Source organism: Sparus aurata, chromosome 1, assembly GCF_900880675.1.
Source record: "Sparus aurata chromosome 1, fSpaAur1.1, whole genome shotgun sequence".
Lineage (NCBI taxonomy): Eukaryota > Metazoa > Chordata > Actinopteri > Spariformes > Sparidae > Sparus > Sparus aurata.
Genome location: NC_044187.1, coordinates 20,239,630 through 20,254,018, shown reverse-complemented (window position 1 = coordinate 20,254,018; position 14,389 = coordinate 20,239,630). Strand labels below are relative to the sequence as shown.

The 14,389-nt window shown below is 40.1% G+C and overlaps 1 protein-coding gene across 9 annotated transcripts in view; it reads left to right on the top strand.

Moving 5' to 3' along the window:
• ank2a (ankyrin 2a, neuronal) overlaps nt 1-14,389 on the top strand; it is an 87,289-nt gene that overhangs the window by 44,782 nt on the left and 28,118 nt on the right. For 8 of the 9 annotated variants that reach the window (XM_030421645.1, XM_030421603.1, XM_030421630.1 and 5 more), the window contains 8 exons: nt 16-48; nt 144-165; nt 1,978-11,934; nt 12,756-12,833; nt 13,028-13,159; nt 13,468-13,608; nt 13,717-13,927; nt 14,306-14,384. In XM_030421645.1, coding sequence (XP_030277505.1) covers nt 16-48; nt 144-165; nt 1,978-11,934; nt 12,756-12,833; nt 13,028-13,159; nt 13,468-13,608; nt 13,717-13,927; nt 14,306-14,384 — 10,653 coding nt within the window. The remainder of the gene's footprint in view (nt 1-15; nt 49-143; nt 166-1,977; nt 11,935-12,755; nt 12,834-13,027; nt 13,160-13,467; nt 13,609-13,716; nt 13,928-14,305; nt 14,385-14,389) is intronic. The other variant, XM_030421644.1, reaches the window with a different exon arrangement.

The window sequence follows — 14,389 nt, the reverse complement described above, 5'->3', positions numbered from 1 at the left end:
TTTTCTTCTACGTAGGAGTCAGATTCAGACCAAGATGCAGATGATGAGGTAAATATAGTTAACTCCATATATTACAACAACAAATTAAGAATTATATCATTATTATGTTGTTGCTAATTATGCCCTTTTGATCCTTTTTGCAGAGTGAAAAGAGTGACAAGAAATGTAAGATATACTCTGTTGTTTTGCAATGTTTGTGTCTTATGTTAGAGGGTAAAAAGCTTTTAGAATTTTGTGATTCTTTTAATGCAGTTTGTAGACATACATTTGTGCATTTTACACATTTTACAATGCATTTTTCAATGGTCAGCCTTTGGACTGAGGGTACCAGTGTAAACTAGATAATCATATATTGAATTTATATTCATAATTGTACTGATTTATCATTCATTATCTATAATTGTATTTATTTTTACATTACAACACAGTCATTACAACACAGTCTAAATTGAACTCATAAATGTTGTAAAGTATTAGTTTAGAAAAATGAGTATCTGTATGTGCTAAGAGATGCACTGATGATATATGTTACTTTCCATTTTGGATTAACCTGCTCTTTTATTTTGCTCTACTAACACTGTGTAAATTTACGTGTTTGTTACTGGCAGCTATGCTATGGCTGATGTACTCTGCATTCCCCTCACTCCAAACCAGACTGACTTTCTCCCACCCTTTTAATTTTTTCATTTTTCATTGTCAATTGCCATTACCTTTTCTTTTATTTAATCAATCATAAATGAATACTTTTTATTTTAGCCAGCTCAAAATTACGTTGAATTTCAAGGTTTTCTTGTTAGAATTTCATCTTGTAGTGTATTACATTATTTTTAGAAGTAATAACACATAAGAAGTATTCATTTTGACCAATTATTTTCTCAGACTACATACCAATAACAGTTTTACCATTGGAATGCTGAAAAGCTTAATTTGGTTTGTACAGAAATAATTGACAAACAACATCATGTTGTTTGTTCTTTGTTGAAGTACTTTAAGTAGATTTAGTGCTGGTTTGTTTTATTAGTATCTTTAATTTTGTATGAACTGTGTTTTTCATTAAGTACATATTTATTTTTCATTGGCCAACTTTCCTGAGTTGCTTTCATACATTTATTTACTTTCCCTTTAAATCGAATCCCTATTCATTTTTAACTCATGAGTTTACTTCACTACTTTCATCTCTGTGTGAAGTAATAGTGCTTTAAGGTCACAAAACAGAGTTAATTACTATAAAACATATTTCCAAATTCACCCTGTAGTGATATTTGATACCACGAAAAGTGCACACATCTAAAATAAATTGAAGAAATATTTGAGTTTTCTATGATCTATAATCTAATTTCCTAAAGTTAAGCAAAGAAATTAAGTACATTGCTAAATCATGTAACACTTTGCAACAAACTACAGACATCCAGTAACAATGATCTCATTACTTGACCTTAATTACTTAATTCACTCCCCTTCTTACTAAAAACCTCTATTAATCTTTGTGTTCAAAGTTTTTTGGGTTTCTATGTTTCAAAACTTTAATTTGTAGGCGGACATGACACTTCATGTCAGCAATCTTGAGAAATTTTGTTTGTTGGTTCTCCTTCTTTACTGTCCCTTTGTTTCATGTTTCCCTGTTTCTTTTGTTCTTTTTGTATATTTTGCGTTAAATCTCTGAATATGTCATCAAACAAATTAGATAAATGTTATTCTTGTCCATATTCTACCTGTTTTGTTACTCCTCCTGGCTTTGCTTGTGCTGTTGCTGCTCTACTTCCCTTCAAACTCTTCTGGATCACTTCGCCATCTTCTTTTCCTCTTCCTTCAAGACTCCTTATCCTCTGCCCTGTCATTCCTCTTCTTACTCTGTGAACTGAAGATGGATTTTTGATGGCATTGTCTTGATCACAGTTTTCTGATGTCTCTCTTCCCCACTTCATTTGTCCCTTATGTTATTTACCCTTTTTGGTTGTGCAACTTTTTCAATTGAAGATGATGAATCTGAATCAACTGAGACATTCTCCCTGAGAGCTAACCAACCTCTTGACCCTGCAACTCTTGCAAGCCCGGATCTTCTCTCAGACATGTCCGACATCAAATTTTCTTCTATTTTGACTCCAGAGCAAATGGAGCATTTATTATGTGAAGAGAGAGCTGGAACTAGAGGTTTGGTGGAAAAAGAGCCTTTGGCCATTTGGGAACAGTTCAGGATGGAAAAGGTTGGAGAGATTCAAAGAGATGGGATTAACAGAAGCAGACAGGAAGTTCAACAAGATGATGCTAAAAAAGAGAAATCGTGTTCAATCTATGAGACTAACACTGTTGAAGTTACATATCCCTCTGTTGTAGAACCAGTCTTACAAGAAATTTGTATTGAGGGGAAGAATTTGAGTAGATCTGGCACAGATGTCAGAGACATGACTGGCATGGTCTCACACCTCAGCATGGACATGGACCAATACCTCGAACAAAGACCTGTAGTGAAAAGTGCTTCACAAGAAGATCTTGTCCAAGATACATTTGAACAGGTTACTGTAAAGCGTGATGGCAAACGACGCCCCCCAGATATCAAGAAACCTATTAGGAAGAAACTTAGAGACAGAGAGCGTTCTGGATGTAGCAGCTCTGAGGGTGAGCTGGAAAGGGCGAGCTCTGAGGAGTCTTTAGATGGGGATGCTATTCTTAAGGAGAGTGCCCTTGTACCTACCACAGTTGTGGATCCTCCAGTATCTCCTTCGGTGGTTGAGACACCTATAGGATCTATAAAGGACAGAGTTAAAGCTTTACAGAACAAAGTCGAAGAGGTGGAGGTACAGAAAACTACTCAGAAACTAATTCCTCAGGCAAAATCTTCTATCACTACAAGGAAGACTGAGGCAGACATGCCAGAACTACCCAGTGTCCCCAAGTCTCCTAAATCTCCCAGATCTCAAACAGAAAGATTAGAGGAGACTATGTCTGTTAAGGATCTGTTGAAAGCATTCCAGACTGGACAGGACCCTTCAAAAAATAAAGCTGGGCTTTTTGAGCACAAAGCAGTGGCATCTCCTTGTATTTCAACATTGATATCTGAATCAGGAGAGGCTGACGAGATACAGAAAATTGAACAGGGTCATATGCATGAGCCAAAATCACAAATTCAAAGTCATGACCTCACAGTTTTCACCCAACAAACATTTATTAAAATAAGTGACAAAACAGACTCAGTGGATCCACCAGTAGGGCTAATCAAAGAAGACTCTGAGGAATCACCATTAATTTCAGAGAGTGCATACATTGGAAAGACAGTTACATTTGCAGATACAGTTCAAGTTGATGATGGAAGCCTTAGCCCGCAGAGAGATGCACCAGAGTTGTCAGAGAATGAGACCATGTCTGTGAAAAAGCTGATGAAAACATTCCAGTCTGGGCATGATCCTTCAAAAGGGCTTTTTGACCACCAAGTTGAGGATTCTGGGATTTCAACATTGAAATCTAAATCAGGAGATTCTGACAAGATTCAGAAAACTGATCAAAGTCAAATGAAGGAGCCAAAATCACAAATTCGAACTGAGGTCCTTACAATTTTCCACCAACAGAGAGATGTCAAGATATGTAACAAAACTGACTTAGAGGATCGACCAGAAGGCTTGATCAGAGATAACACTGAGGAATCACCATTAATTTCAGATAGGACTGATGTTGGACAGGTAGTAAAATCAACTGCTACTGCTTCTTTGGACGGCGAAAGCATCAGCCCACAAGGAGAGGGAACAGAGTTGTCAGAGAAGGAGACTATGTCTGTTAAGGAGCTGATGAAAGCATTCCAGGCTGGACAGGACCCTTCAAAAAAGAAAGCTGAGCGTATAGAACACAAAGCAGATTCTGAAGAGATACAGAAGAATGAACAAAGTCCAACACAGAAGCCAAAGTCACAAACCCAGACACAGGACTCCACACTTTTCCATGAACAGAGTGATGTCAAGAACTGTGGCAAAAAAGATTTAGATGATCAACCTGCAAGCTTAATTAAAGACAGCTCTGAGGAATCACAAATGAGTTCAAGTAGTGCTTATTTTGGAAAGGCAGTAACATTTGCTGATACAGTTCAAAGGGATGGTGGAAAACTTAGCCCACAGAGAGAGGCACCAGATTTGTCACGTAAGGAGAATGTATCTGTTAAGGAGCTGATGAAAACATTCCAGACTGGGCATGGTCCCTTAAAAACAAATGCAGGGATTATTGAAGAAGAAGGAAAACCTTCTTTTATTTCATCATTGGTGTCTGAATCAGGGGACTCCAAAGAGACAAAGACAACTGAAGAAAGTCCCACACAGGAGCCAAAATCACAAACCCAAACCCAGAACCTCACAATTTTCCACAAACAGAGTGAGGTTAAGATTGTTGACAAAACAGGCTTAGAGGACCAACCAGTAAGTCTTAGCAGAGATCACTCAGAGGAATCACTATTCATTTCAAATAGTGGTTCTTTAGGAAAGACTGTAAAGTTTGCCGATACAATTCAATGTGACGATGGAAGACAAACTATGTCTGTAAAGGAGCTCATGAAAGCATTTGATGCTGGGCATGGCCCTTTGAGTGGTAAATCTGAGCTGTTTGAACACAAAGCCATTGCTTCGTCTTCTATTCCAACACTGATAACTGAATCGGTAGGTCCTGAACACTTCCAGAAGACTAAACAAGGTCCTGCGCAGGAGCCAAAATCACAAATCCAAACTCAGGACCACATCAGCTTCCAACCACAAAGCGATGTTAATATGCATGGGGCCTTGGATTTAGAGGCACAAACTGTAAGCTTAAAGAGAGATGACTCTGAGGAATCACAGCTAGCTTCAGATATTGCTTATTTTGGAGACACAGTAACAATTGCTGATGCAATTCACTTTGACGATGGAAGGGTAAGCCCTCAGAGAGAGGAGCAGGAGGTGTCAGGGAAGGTCAGAGGCAGGATGCATTTAGAAGAACCAGTCATAAGCACTGGAAGGAGTTTATATGAAGACATACAGATTAGCCCTGATCGCAGACCTTCTGAGGACTTCAGTGCTGACATAAAGGCTGAGTTGGAGGAAAGTCCTGAGTACCAACTTTTCAAGCAGGCATCAACAGCTGCAGATGTGAGCCATCAGCTGGAGGCACCTGAGGTGGAGACCTTGGCTGATAATTCTGTTACATCTCCAGTAATCATCTCCAGTCACTGTATGAGAAGTTATTTTGGGGAAGATGTTTCTCTTTTTGAGAATCAAATGAGAGGTGATGAACTCCTGAGAAGTCCTGAGAGTCCCAAGCATGAAGGTATGGCTGAAGACTCAGACACAAGTTTTCACATCAGGGTCCATCTTTCCAACTCAGGGGAGAATGAGAATAATGAAGTACTCACATTGAAACATGAAATGTCCAAGGAAATGCTTACTTTCTCTACTAGAAGAGAGGAAAAGAACACCATACATCCACATGAAGAAGAACTTTGTGAAGTAAGCAAAGAGAATACAATATTGGATCATGGAAGCAAAATACTTTGTACACAAACTGACACTGAAGTAACAGAGGTCAAAATTGAGGAGCCACACCTGCAAGAAGTCGACATTGGGAGAAAAACATCTCATGGGGCGTCTACTGCAGTAAAAGACATGTCAGGAATGTTGTCCTTGATGAACAGTGACTTAGATCAGTATCTACAAGCTAGGCCTATGGCAAGTCAGACACCAAAAGAGGATATTGTTCAGGAGAAGTTTGAACAAATTACAATAACAAAGGACAAAGAACAAGAAATTCTCACATTTGTCACTGATGAAAACAAAGGAGCAATAGGGGGTGGCACAACACAAGAAAAAGATTGTGCTGTAGTAAAACACAAGGTCACAGGGAAAAGTGAAGAAGTTGCAAGTGATTATACAGAAACACAAGCCACCTCGACTGAAGAACTCCCAGTGAAGGAAGAGTGGGTAGTGAAAAAGACTTCATATCAGCCATCTACGAAAGTGAAGGAGATGTCAGGCATGCTATCACTGCTTAACAGTGACTTGGACAAGCACCTCAAGGACAAGCCAATGAAAAGTTTGTCTCCAGAGGAGGACACTATCCAAGAGAGATTTGAACAAGTTATTCTCACTAAAATCCGAAAATCCTCTAGTGAGGAGCAAAGGATTACAATTAGTGAAAAAACACAACCAGCAGCTGGTACTAATGTTGAGGATACAATACATGGAGGAACACATGAACATACTGATATGGTTGAACTTACACCAAGTAATGTATTGGAGACACCATACCAAGAAGTTTGCATTAATAGAAAGACACACCACCATAGGTCAAGAATTGAGAAGGATTTGTCAGGCATGTTCGCACTTCTCACTAGTGACATGGATCAGTATCTCAAGGAAAAGCCAGGGGCAATACAATCTCTTCCAGAAGAGGATCTAGTCCAAGAGAGCTACAAACAAGTTATATGGACAGGTAGTAATTTGGAGGATGAGATATGTAAAGAGGAAAATGAACATGCGCAGACAGACGAAGTTGGAGTCACAGAGTCGTCACCAGGTTCTGTATTAGAGACAGCAATCCAAGAAGTCTACATTGAAAGAAAGACACCACACCAACAGTCTACAACTGAGAGGGATATGTCAGGCATGTTGTCACTTCTCAGTAATGACTTGGATCAGCATCTCAAGGAAAAGCCAGTGGCAATACAATCTCTCCCAGAAGAGGATCTAGTCCAAGAGAGCTACAAACAAGTTATACGGACAAGTAGTAATTTGGAGGATGAGATACGTGAAGAGGAAAATGAACATATGCAGACAGATGAAGTTGACGTCATGGAGTTGTCACCAGGTTCTGTATTAGAGACAGCAATCCAAGAAGTCTACATCGAAAGAAAGACACAGCAAAAACAGTCTACAACTGAGAGGGATATGTCAGGCATGTTGTCACTTCTCAGTAGTGACTTGGATCAGCATCTTAAGGAAAAGCCAGTGGTAATACAATCTCTCCCAGACGAGCATCTAGTCCAAGAGAACTACAAACAAGTTATACTGACAAGTAGTAATTTGGAGGACAAGATCAGTGTAGAGGAAAATGAACATGTGCAGACGGAAGAAGTTGGGGTCACAGAGTCGTCACCAGGTTCTGTGTTAGAGACAGCAATTCAAGAAGTCTACATTGAAAGAAAGACACCGCACCAACAGTCTACAACTGAGAGGGATATGTCAGGCATGTTGTCACTTCTCAGTGGTGACTTGGATCAGCATCTCAAGGAAAAGCCAGTGGCAATACACTCTCTCCTAGAAGAGGATCTAGTCCAAGAGAGCTACAAACAAGTTATACGGACAAGTAGTAATTTGGAGGATGAGATACGTGAAGAGGAAAATGAACATATGCAGACAGATGAAGTTGACGTCATAGAGTTGTCACCAAATGCTGTATTGGAGACACCATACCAAGAAGTTTGCATTAATAGAAAGACACACCACCACAGGTCAAGAATTGAGAAGGATTTGTCAGGCATGTTCGCACTTCTCACTAGTGACATGGATCAGTATCTCAAGGAAAAGCCCAGAGCAATACAATCTCTCCCAGAAGAGGATCTAGTCCAAGAAAGCGACAAACAAGTTATACGGACGAGTAGTAATTTGGAGGGTGAGATACGTAAAGAGGAAAATGAACATATGCAGACAGATGAAGTTGGAGTCACAGAGTCGTCACCAGGTTCTGTATTAGAGACAGCAATCCAAGAAGTCTACATTGAAAGAAAGACACCGCACCAACAGTCCACAACTGAGAGGGATATGTCAGGCATGTTGTCACTTCTCAGTGGTGACTTGGATCAGCATCTCAAGGAAAAGCCAGTGGCAATACAATCTCTCCCAGAAGAGCATCTAGTCCAAGAGAGCTACAAACAAGTTATACTGACAAGTAGTAATTTGGAGGACAAGATCGGTGTAGAGGAAAATGAACATGTGCAGACAGACGAAGTTGGAGTCACAGAGTTGTCACCAAATGCTGTATTGGAGACACCATACCAAGAAGTTTGCATTAGTAGAAAGACACACCACCATAGGTCAAGAATTGAGAAGGATTTGTCAGGCATGTTCGCACTTCTCACTAGTGACATGGATCAGTATCTCAAGGAAAAGCCCGGAGCAATACAATCTCTCCCAGAAGAGGATCAATTCCAAGAGAGCTACAAACAAGTTATACGGACAAGTAGTAATTTGGAGGGTGAGATACGTAAAGAGGAAAATGAACAAATGCAGACAGACGAAGTTGGAGTCACAGAGTCGTCACCAGGTTCTGTATTAGAGACAGCAATCCAAGAAGTCTACATCGAAAGAAAGACACCCCACCAACAGTCTACAACTGAGAGGGATATGTCAGGCATGTTGTCACTTCTCAGTGGTGACTTGGATCAGCATCTCAAGGAAAAGCCAGTGACAATACAATTTCTCCCAGAAGAGGATCTAGTCCAAGAGAGCTACAAACAAGTTATACTGACAAGTAGTAATTTGGAGGACAAGATCGGTGTAGAGGAAAATGAACACATGCAGACAGATGAAGTTGGAGTCACGGAGTTGTCACCAAATGCTGTATTGGAGACACCATACCAAGAAGTTTGCATTAATAGAAAGACACACCACCACAGGTCAAGAATTGAGAAGGATTCGTCAGGCATGTTCGCACTTCTCACTAGTGACATGGATCAGTATCTCAAGGAAAAGCCCAGAGCAATACAATCTCTCCCAGAAGAGGATCTAGTCCAAGAAAGCTACAAACAAGTTATACGTACAAGTAGTAATTTGGAGGATGAGATACGTGAAGAGGAAAATAAACATATGCAGACAGACGAAGTTGGAGTCACAGAGTTGACACCAGGTTCTATATTAGAGACACAATTCCAAGAAGTCTACATTGAAAGAAAGACACAGCAACAACAGTCTACAACTGAGAGGGATATGTCAGGCATGTTGTCACTTCTCAGTTGTGACTTGGATCAGCATCTCAAGGAAAAGCCATTGGCAATACAATCTCTCCCAGAAGAGGATCTAGTCCAAGAGAGCTACAGACAAGTTATACGGAAACGTAGTAATTTGGAGGATAAGATAGGTGTGGAGGAAAATGAACACAAGCTGACAGATGACGTTGAAGTCACAGAGTTGTCACCAAGTTCTGTATTAGAGACACAATTCCAAGAAGTCTACATCGAAAGAAAGACACAGCAAAAACAGCCTAAATCTGAAAGGGATATGTCAGGTATGTTGTCACTTCTCAGTAGCGACTTGGATCAACATCTCAAGGAAAAGCCAGTGGCAATACAAACTCTCCCAGAAGAGAAGCTAGTCCAAGAGAGCTACAGACAAGTTATTCTGACAAAAGACACAAAAAAAGAAGCGCAGATATTCTGCTCTGAACATGAGATGATGTCACCGGAAGACACAAATATAAACATTGTGGACATCAATAAAAAGAGAGCTACGGAAAGTAAATGGCAGAAGGTCCCTTCCCAAGAAGGTCCCAAAAGTTTCTCATCTGAGGAGGGTGAGGGTCAAACCTCATCAACTGTGGCCTCACCTTTCAATGTTTGTACTGGAGGGGCAGAGGACATTATAAAACCATATGTGACAATGTATAACTATGAGAATGATGGCAGGGATGTCAGTTTAGTTGCTGCTGATTCGATTCTCAAACCACACATATTTGTGCAACGACCAAGTTGCTCTGACACACCACAACGTCCATCCGATTTAGAGAACCTAAGCACTGTGGTTTTTGATGACCTAGGTAACGAGCCATGCCATCCAGACTCTCTTGAAGCAAGTCCTCTCATGGAGGATAGATCTTCAAAAACATCCCCTGATTCAATTGAACCAAGTCCTGCCAGAGAATCACCTTGTCCAGACTCTCTTGAGGGAAGTCCCACTCAACCCAAGGACACAGTACTTCAGATGGCATCCAAGACAGCTGTATATGAGGATTATGCCTCCCAGCTAGAAGCATGTTTTGTTTATGACAAAAGTATTTACAAGGATGAAAGTGGGCATGATGAGCAAGAAAACAACTGTGATATCACCCAAATGGATCGTGAAATGAAGGACAAATATTACTGTTCAGAAAAGGGAGTAACTGATGACATGTGCCCTGACCCCAATATACACGACAGTGAAAATCTTCACATTCTCATAAGGCAAGACTCCCTCGATGAAATTGATAGAGAGGATGATATCAGTGAAAAACAATTCACCCCAGAAGAGGAGATGTTTAAAATGGCTGCAAAAATCAAAACATTTGAAGAAATGGAACAGGAGGCTAAAACGAAGAGAGACAAATCTCTAGATGTCACTGCACAGCAGTCAGAAACAGGTGATCACAAAGATGATGAGCTAAATCTAAAATGTGGACCAGATAAACATTCTCCCTCACAAGAGACACCATGGACAAAATCTGAAAAAATTGTGACAGAAAGCACTCACACTCTTAGCTTGAGCAGTAAAGAGAAGGTAGAAAGTCAGTCACAACTAATAACTATGGAATCAGTTAACGGCTCATCTGAGGATATGGTGTGTGCTGAAGAACTAGAATGTGAAATTTCATCATGTGAGGGTGAGAATGATGAAGGCTTCAACGCACAAGTTGAGGCTAAGGCACAGATAAATATTTTTCCTGCAAATGACAGAAAAACACCTGATAAAACACCTGTTCGAACTCCAGCTGATGAGAGAAGTCCTGATCCATTTCAGTTTCAAGAGGGGAAGCTATTTGAAATGACCAGAGGGGGCGCAATTGATATGACAAGAAGAAGCTTTGATGAAGAAGGGGAAGGATATGCATTTTTTCACATAGGGGAACATCCAGTTGATGAAGTTGTGCCAGAGGAGACAAGGGAAGATCAAACAAAGTCTTTAACCCTTGAGAATAGTGATTCTGTTACTGCTCTTCAAGAGGTCCAACAGTCATCTGTGACTCAGGGTGTGAATGACAAAATTCCCACTCCCAAACCAAGAACACTCATCAAACCCTCAAGTGACAAGTCAGAGAGTAAAAGTCCACTCTCTGAAGCTAATCTACACAGCTCTAAAGAGGTTCACCCTGCTTCCCCCAATGCTTTGGATGGAATAAATATTTCTCAAAATGAGGTTGAAAGCATTCAAAGCCTTGGTCTAGACTATCTAGACACTACCATAGCAGACCTTCAATCAGACACATCTACAGGTGCCAATTCAGTGGACTCACAGCAGAGAAATGATTCTTCAGACTCCTCTCCTGATGATGATGATGATGATGATGGTGAGGAGGAGGAGGAGGAGGAGGAGGAAGATGATGATGACCAGTGCTCAGTCATAGAGATGTCTTTTTCAGCTTCACAGGCTGGCATTACAGCATATCATCAGGATTCACCCCGACATTTGGTAGTAAAACCGAGCAGCACAACTTGCAAGGAAATGACCATGGAAGTCTCACAGATATCGGAGCTTGATCAGGTTCAAAGAAAAGAAGAAAAAGGCTTAACACTGGATCGTAGAACTAGATCTGAGGCTGATAGTGACACAAGTAAAGCCTCTAACAAAGACAGAAGGAGTTATTCTGACAGTAGTCAACCCACTAATAAGTCCAACCTTTTCCCCTGCAAACTTCCTGTCATTTCGCAACAGAAACCTCAAGCTCAGATGTTTTCCTCCTGCTCTCCCCAAGGGAAAGAAAGTCAACTCTCTAAGACTGCAGAAACTTCTGTCAGGTCTTCTTTGGATACTGATGGCATAAGCGGCACAAGTCGCAGGAGTTCAGATTCTGTTATCTTTACATATGACATCCCAGCCTCACACAGTTCTGATTCTGAAAGCAATCCGTTGCAACCATCTTCTGGGAAAGCAGATGTTTTTGAATCCAAGCCTGCCCAAGATGACATGGTGGAAACTCAGATGCAGAGAATCATCGATGACCAAACTCCAGAATGTATGCCAGGTATGGCCAGACCTACATGGGCTTTTGCTTTCCTATATCTTCTCCTCAGCAGCAAGAACCCTTTTACTCTTCTTAGAAACATAATGTCGCCATTTGTCATTTTGTGTTGTTTTCGTTTGTTTTGATTTGTCTAGTCAGATCTTGCATCGTCTTTACTTGTTTGTATTGTGTTTGTTTGTGTGGTGTGTGTGTGTGTGTGTGTGTGTGTGTGTGTGTGTGTGTGTGTGTGCGTAAGTGTGTGTCTGTGCCTGTGTGTGTGTGTGTGTCTGTGTCTGTGTCTTGTGGTGTTTCGCATGTTTGTAAGTTCCTTTTCCATCTGTGTTTGTGTTTATGCAATCTCAAGATTGAATGGCTATGCTGGTTAAAGAAGTAGTAGCTTTAACAGTTCTGATGCAGACTTCCACTGTTGTATTGGTATTAATATATGTACTACTAATACAGCTTTACTAATATTAGCATGCAGATTGCTTAATCAGCACATTGTCATTGCTTTCACTAATGATTAAAAAAACATGATGTGCTTATTGTGAGCAAATAGGCACAGTTCATAAACAAGTGTATTGCTCTTTAGAGTGACCCTAAGGCCAACCTTTATGTTATCATCCATGTCAACATCACAGATCCATGCTCAATTTCAGAGTATTACAGCCCATAACATAGATTCAATTAAAGGAAATTTAAATCTACAGTTACAATGTATATTTCAGTGACTGGTACCTACAATGTGGAAATAGGTTTACTTTGAGATACATAGTATTTTACACCTTGACCTTTCAACCATAATATTAAGATTGAATGTTTGGCTCTGATGGCATTTTTAGTGGATTGGCAGGATGATGCTGACAGGAAAGAGGAGACATTAGCTATCATTGCAGATCTTCTTGGCTTCAGCTGGACAGGTAAGCTGTAAAATAATGCAAATATTTCAATTTTCATCTTCAGGAAAAATTGTATTTGGTGCATGTTATTGTATTTCTGAGCAGAACTAGGGAAATAGCAGAAAATGACAGGAGTGTACATGTTCTAGCTGCAAAACATACAAAAAAAGTTTTAGGTTTTTTTTCACCCCTTGTTTTGTTATCCATCACCCCAGAGCTGGCAAGAGAGCTGGAATTCAGTGAAGATGATATCCAGTTAGTAAGGACAGAGAATCCTAATTCCCTTCAAGAGCAGAGCCATGCCTTGCTGCAGCGATGGGTTGAACGTGAAGGCAAACATGCAACAGGTACATGGCGGTTTGATCTGGCATATTTCAGCTGACGTTTTACTAGGAACATTACTTTTGTAAACGTTAACTTCTGTAAACATTATTTGTTTTATGATACTGAATGCACTATTACCTTTTTACTTTCTAGCCCTACAGTCAATTGTGTGAACACAACCTGAAAAATCAATTTAATTTATCTTTAGTTTTAACCAAAATGTTTGTGTATTTACTTAATCTATATTCATACTTGAAATTGAATGTAATCTTAAACTGTCAAATTTGACATAATTTCTTCATTGTGTTAACTGAATGAAATACTTTCACAGAGGACAGTCTGATTAAGAGACTAACCAAGATCAACCGCATGGACATCGTTCATCTTATTGAAACCCAGATGAACAAGTCAGTTCAAGAACAAACATCTAGAACTTATGCAGAGATAGAAAAGACACTGGATCACAGTGAAGGTAGTTACACCTCTCAATACTCAATTCAACATACAAGTTTGAAGACTCTGTCTAACACCAGGCTCTATTTGTGTATTTGCACACATATGTATTATGTGTGTTTTCCAGTGTCAGTAGCCCTATCTTCAGTTCAAGAGGATGCAGACAGCCCAAGAGTCATCAGAAGGGTGGAGTCAGACCGCAGACCACCCCCAGCTGTTTCTGAAGAGGACCTATCAGTTGCTTCCTTATTGGATATTCCTTCCTGGGCAGAGCCTGTTGGGCACACCCCCTCAGAGAGCATGCATGGTGACCTGTTGGAGGAGCTTGAGATCCCACAGTAAATTATTCATTTGAAATGTTTCCTGATTCTGCATACACATATCCAGTGTAATGTAGTGTAGCAGTATTTGACACTTTTCAACTGACACTCATGCATGCACCAGAAATGCCATATGGGTATACAGACAAAAAAGAAGTACAAAAGCTTGCTGCTTTTCTGGAGTTCAATATTTCCCAGCATGTCAGCGTTGAGAAATACAACAGTGCTATATCCTGATGCCACTGGTATGCATGCTTAAATATAACACAGTGGGCACTGGTATATGGCCTGGTCCCATTGTTTGTGGATGTTGAATTTAAACTCTTCTTCTTAGATTTGGGCTTGGTCATATCACATTGATGCAAAGTCATAATGAGTGACCTTTTTGTTTTACAGTGAATTAAACCCTAACCTATGGACCTCAGAGGATATAATCACACAAGAACCTACAGCTTACGACAACTCAGATGAGCAAGTAAG